The sequence below is a fragment of the Melanotaenia boesemani genome, chromosome 3 (genome assembly GCF_017639745.1).
Source record: "Melanotaenia boesemani isolate fMelBoe1 chromosome 3, fMelBoe1.pri, whole genome shotgun sequence".
Lineage (NCBI taxonomy): Eukaryota > Metazoa > Chordata > Actinopteri > Atheriniformes > Melanotaeniidae > Melanotaenia > Melanotaenia boesemani.
The window spans coordinates 28,664,616-28,671,189 of record NC_055684.1 but is presented as its reverse complement, the minus strand read 5'-3'; the positions used below and the strand labels follow the sequence as shown (position 1 = coordinate 28,671,189).

The 6,574-nt window shown below is 40.6% G+C and overlaps 1 protein-coding gene across 1 annotated transcript; it reads left to right on the top strand.

Moving 5' to 3' along the window:
• The first annotated feature begins 25 nt into the window (after positions 1–25).
• Positions 26–6,557, top strand: LOC121637135 (mitochondrial RNA pseudouridine synthase rpusd4-like). The gene is made up of 6 exons (XM_041981089.1): positions 26–519; positions 4,551–4,755; positions 4,877–4,970; positions 5,257–5,407; positions 5,503–5,600; positions 6,130–6,557. The coding sequence occupies exons 1-6, from the start codon at positions 117–119 to the stop codon at positions 6,328–6,330; spliced, it is 1,152 nt and encodes a 383-aa protein (XP_041837023.1). The 5' UTR covers positions 26–116; the 3' UTR covers positions 6,331–6,557.
• The last annotated feature ends 17 nt before the right edge of the window (positions 6,558–6,574 follow it).

The window sequence follows — 6,574 nt, the reverse complement described above, 5'->3', positions numbered from 1 at the left end:
GGAAAATTAACCTTATTTTGTAAATCTTGACCCGGAAGTTATCAAACAGCACGTTACTTTCATGGTTGTATTTATAGGCTTTTGTATACCAGTACGTAATTTAACACAGGTCAACAATGAACAGCTGTAGAAAAGTAGCTTTTTTGAGTGACTGTACTTCTAGACATATGTTATTATCCTTGGTCAAATTACGGATAAACTGCCAACGGGGTCCAGAGACAGCTCTGTCCTTCAATCGGAGTCAAGGGAACGTCGCCAAACAAGCCCCAGATTCCGGTCAGAAACCTCGGCTAAGAGCGATAGACCTGGCCAAGAAGATCCAGCAAGAGAAGACGAAAGCACAGGCGACCGACCCCCCGGTGTCAGGCTTGAGGGCAAGGGTGATGGATCTGAAAAGGTTCAGTCAGCAGTTACAAAACGTCCATCCAAACGTGCTGGCCAAACACCTACACAAAGGTGTGCTGTACCAGGATAAAGATGTAGTTGTTATCAACAAACCGTATGGGGTCCCCTTTCGAGGTAAATCAACCATGAAATTGAATGTTGTTCGTTATTATTATTTTTTTTTTTGTTTTGCACAAAAGTAAGGGAATTTGTGATTGGTGGATTATCTATTTGTTGTAAAAATGCTTCTTGGGAATAAATCTTAGTAAAACCTGTTAAAAACATGTTAATTTCCCCTTTAAATGGTGTCACATTTGTAAGGAAAATGCATTTCTGGGATGAACAACAGAGTTGAGTATGTGGGTTGTGCTCATGAAAAACTAGTTGCATCTTCTCTTCTAATGTCCAAAACTATGTATTTTGCTGTTGACTCTCGTTTGTGCCTCTGGCACCCCGGGTGCTGACAGTCAGGCCTGATTGGGGCCCAATTGTCAGTAACTGTGAGCTTGGACCATGGTACAGCAATCATTTGTAGGATCAATGTGCAGAGAATATTATGCTGAATAGGGTAACATTGGTGGAGGTAGTGTTATGGTTTGGTGTGGCATCTCCTTTACTGGAAAAAAGGCTTGTCATCATTAGAGGTGATCTCAGTACAGAGAGATAATGAAATGAGATTCTATAACCCATATTTCCACAGTCTGGGACTGAGCTCTATCCTCCAAGGTGACAGCAGAATTCATACTATTCATACTATTCATGCCAGAGTAACCAAGACGACCACATTGGTTGACTTGCCATAAATGTTTGTTGAAGAATGGGATGCCATCCCACAGCAGTGTGTGACTAGCATGAGGAGGAGGTGCCAGGCTGCTGTGGCTGTGCATGGTGGTTCTTCCACATGAAATTGTCAATATGTTCTGTTTGTTCAGAACAAGAGTCAGTAGCAGAATAAGCTGTTTGGTTTTGGTAGAGAAGATTTTCATGAGCACAACCCACATACTCAACTCTGCTGCTCATCCCACAAATTCATTTTCCTTACAAATGTGGCACCATTTAAAAGGGAAGAGAACAGGTTTTGACAGCTTAAGATTTCTTTTCAAGAAGCATTGTTAGAACAAAGAAAAAATCCACAAAAACAAATTTCCTTTACTTTGTGATGATAGATAAATAGATAGATAGAAAGGATTCAACAATAAAACTTATAAAAGCAGTTTGCAAACATCAGTAATATGACTTAAATGGCAATAAAAGTAGAAAAAAAACAAACAAAAAAAAAACAAATAGGGTGGAGTGTTTTCTCCGGGTTGGCAATGAGGTCCTGCCCCAAGTGGAGGAGTTCACGTATATTGGGGTCCTGTTCCCGAGTGAGGGAAGGATGGAGCGGGAGATCGACAGGCGGGTCGGTGCGGCGTCTGCAGTGATTAGATTAGATTCAACTTTATTGTCATCACACATGTACAGGTACATGGCAACGAAATGCAGTTTAACATCTAACCAAAAGTGCAAAAGCAGCAAGTGCAGATATAATAAATTAAGTATGTACATGGTATGTTATGAGAATATCTTAGTGATTTATATGATGGACTATGAACATATTATCCAGATTAATATGGGCTTTAAATATAGTCAACTATAAACAAACTATGAACATAATTTACAGGATGAAATATGCAGATGATAAATTATGCTATACAAAGCTACAGGTGGAATAACATGAAATATTGTAATAATATAGGCAGTAGCTACCTAGGATTGCTAAAAACTAGTGATATGCGTGAGTGCAGGATAATCAAGTGGTACAGTGGTGGCGGAGTACAGTTTATGGTCCAAGGAGGAATGGGGGGTGGGCAATGAAGATGTGTGTCGGGGTCAGCAAGAATTCAGTAAGGACACAGTTCTGGGGAAGAAGCTATTCCTCAGTCTGCAGGTCCTTGTCTGGAAGCTCCTGAAGCGCTTGCCAGAGGGCAGTAGGGAAAACAGTCTATGGGCAGGGTGGGAAGAGTCCTTAAGAATGCTACGGGCTCGTTTCAGACAGCGTTTCTTCTGGACGTCCTCGATAGCTGGAAGTGGAGTTCTTGCAATGCGTTGGGCAGTTTTCACCACCCGCTGCAGTGCCTTGCGCTCTGCGATTGTGCAGCTTCCATACCAGACTGTGACACAGTTTGTTAGGATGCTTTCGATCACACAGCGGTAAAAGTTCACCAGGATGTCTGAAGACAGGTGGTTCTTCCTCAGTGACCTCATAAAGAACAGGTGCTTGTGAGCTTTTTTGACCAGACTGGAGGTGTTGGTGGTCCAGGACAGGTCCTCCGAGATGTGGGTCCCCAGCAACTTGAAGCTGGAGACACGCTCTACGGCCTTCCCGTTGATCCAGATGGGGTCGTGTGTGCCTCTTTTCTCCTTCCTGAAGTCTACAATGAGCTCCTTGATGCGGATGCTGAATCGGTCTGTCGTGGTGAGGAATGAGCTGAGCCAAAAGGCAAAGCTCTCGATTTACTGGTTGATCTACGTTCCCACCCTCACCTATGGTCATGAGCTGTGGGTAGTGACCAAAAGAACAAGATTGCAAATACAAACGGCCGAAATGAGTTTTCTCCGCAGGGTGGCCGGGCTTTCCCTTAGAGACAGGGTGAGAAGCTCGCTGATCCGGGAGGGACTCAGAGTAGAGATCGCTGCTCCTCCACATCGAGAGAAGCCAGATGAGGTGGTTCGGGCATCTGGTTAGGATGCCTCCTGGACGCCTCCCTGGTGAGGTGTTCCTGGCACGTCCCACCGGAAAGAGGCCCCGGGGAAGACCCAGGACACGCTGGACGGACTACATCTCTCGGCTGAGGAACGCCTCGGGATCCCCCCAGATGAGCTGGTGAATGTGGCCGGGGAGAGGGAAGTCTAGGTTCCCTACTTAGGCAGCTGCCCCTGCAACCCGACTCTAGATAAGTGGCAGATAATTGATGGATGGATGGGGTTAAAAAAATCAATTAATTTTGAGTGAGGGTGTCACTATTTCATTCCCAAAGCTGGGAGCTGGTTCCACTGGAGAGGATTCTGAAAACTAAAAGCTCTGACTGCTCAAGACTCCCAGATTCTTGGAAAGACTAGTTGGCCAGCATTCAGGGAATAATGGGCTCTGTTAGGGTCATTTGGAACAACAGCATCTTTCAAATAAGATGGTATCTGGCCATTAAGGGCTTTGTGTTATTAAAAGAATTTTAAATTCTGTTGAACATTTAACAAGAAACCAGTGATGGGAAGCTAAAATAGAGGAAATGTGATGTCTCTTGGTAATAGCAGTCAGCTGGAGAATTTGAAGTGAATCCTAAAATTATATAGCAGCAATCCAGCCTAGATGTGATGAAAGCATGAACCAGTTTTTCAGCATCGCTTTGGAGCAAGATGATTTGGATTTTGAATGTTGCTTCTCATGGTTGTACTGGGAGCCACTGCATTGCCAGAGCGACAGTATGATCGAATGGAACATTATTCAACATTTTCTGGCATTTTAAAGATCAAATGATTATTTAGAAGGTTAATGGATTGTAAAAACTTGAAAACAAGTCTGCAATAAGCTGCTGATATAAACGCCTTATTAAAACCTCAGTTCCAACACTTTTTTGTGATAATTTATAAAAAACTTTTGATAAACTTCAGTTTAATTTTCTTCAAATACCAAGAGTTTCCACTGTTTTACTATCTTTTTTTCCTTCATCATTCTGAGTAAACTGAAGAGGCAAAGATTTTAGATAAGCAGTTTCAGAAGAACTCAAACCAGCATGTTGGACTCACCAGCTGACAACACAGTGGTAAAAACCACTCAGATCAGATTTGCTTTTCATTCTGTTTGATGTGAATTAACTGGAATTGGATCCTAATCAGAGTCTTTCGTAGTTTTAGCCACTCATTTGCTGTGTTGTAATAACTGTATATGAATAAGCAACTGTGCAGGTTTTAATAAACCACTTTGTGTGCTTCTCCTAACTCCTAACTTGCTCAAATATTGCCAACACATTAATGTTTTACAATGTAGCTCCATAATAACAGTACACCAAACAGTGAATGCTATGATAATAAAAATTAAATGTTATAATGAAGTTTGAATATCTGGAGTTGATTAAATGCATATATATATATATATATATATATATATTTTTTTTTTTGTCTCCTAGGGGACTCCAATACATCCATCTCCTCTGTGCTTCCTGTTCTCTCCAAAATGATGGATGGGATGAAGGTAAACTCTGACTCTCAGCTGCTTCCATGCCTGGGTCTAGAGAAGGACTCAACAGGAACGGTTCTGTTAGCCAGGAATGAAGAAGTGGTAGAGCACATACTCGCCCTGAATAAACATAACCAAGTGCAGAGGAAATACTGGTGAGATGAAAGTTGATATGAAGTAGATCTGAAAGAGTGTGTGTTGTAAAAGTCATGTTACATGCTGAAATTGACAACAAAATGTCCATCAGTGTCTTACAACTTGATTTTTGTTCTTCAGGGTTGTTACAGTTGGTGTTCCTGTACCATCTGAAGGACTGATTGATATTCCCATCATAGAAAGAGAGGTTACAGGTCCTCAGCCACACTTCAAGGTGCTGCTTTTGTGGTTTCCGTGCTGTAACAACTGCTCCATTAAATGAAAATTCATTCCCTATTTGATCATTAGTTTAGTCATCAGAAAAAATCTTAAAACACATTTTAGTTTTTAGTCTTAGAAATACAAAGTAAACTGTAAATGATAGGTCTTTGTTATCTTGTTGTCAGCCGACTTCAGCTCTTTACCATAGTGAAAGGTAAATTATTAGCTAATGATCAGTGACATTAAGGATTCTTGTCAGTGTCCATATTTCTGAAGTTTCATAACTTCTTTGATTTCAGATGGCTCTGAGTCCGCTGTTTAGAGTGAATGAAACAGGTGATGGAATAACCAAAATCAGAAGCCATCGTCAAGCACACCTTGCAGCGACCAAGTACAGAGTCCTGGACAGCAGCAGTGGTTGCAGCCTCGTAGAGCTCCAACCTTTAACTGGTAAAATGACACTTTTTGTAAAACGGTGCAATAAATAACATTCTAAGCTGTTTTAAGTATGGACATATTTTTAATATTGTTTCTTATATTCGCAGACGTGAAGCACCAGATGAGGGTTCACATGGCTTTTGCTCTGGCATGTCCCATTCTAGGGGACCATAAATATTCTCACTGGAGCAAACTTGCACCACAGGTAAAATGTACTTCAGGTATATCATAGAGAACAGGGCCACTACACAGATAATGAGCAATAAGTGTCTCATAGGATTTAATGATAAGCTCTCCCATTATACTGAAGTAATGACATAAAAAAAAAGATTTGTGAGATCAGTGGTGGATGTGTTGATATGTAGGCATAGAGCCACTGAGGATGATGTGGAAAACACATTTTTTAACAAACCACTTTTACACAAACTATCTTTAAAAATATCATTATAGCCCTGTTAAAACAGTTTTTATCTTTAACTTTTACCTCTATGGTTTATGGTTTGTTTCACCACTTTATTAGCTGCAATTTAATATGTAAAAACTTCTAAATTAGCTCATTATGATGACATCTCTATTATGCTACAGAATCCAAACATTTTGGGATCCAAAAGGATTCCTTCGAGATCATGCTAAATTGTCCATTATTTGAATATTTAATTACTCACAAATCAGAACAGGGTGATGCAAAAGTCTGTGTTGCTAACAATACTAATGCATAGATTTTCGGTCCACAGAAATTACCAGAACACACGCTGAAAAAACTTAAGCTGGAGCAGAGCAAGACCCGGTATCTTCCTCTTCACGTGCATGCAAGACAGTTGATGCTGCCAGGACAGAGCCAAGCCAACATCGTCTCCTGCCTGCTGCCCAGATATTTCATGCAAACATTGAATCTTCTGCAATTAACATTTCCAAACAACAAAGACAATAAATAATCTCTATAGGCCAACAAATGTCTAAAAGTTGTAGCCATTAGTTGTGCAATATATGGGCTACATAAAGAAGATAACCATTTAAATTAAATGGGAACTTAACTCAAAGGCTGGGTTATAGCAGCAGCAGTGATGTGGAAGATTATGAAACACTTTTTGGAAAACAGACAATGTGGAGTTGGTCAGAACATTCAAAATGTTTTTTTATAGTAAAGTGAAATGTAAAATTGTTTACCTTTTTCTGTGG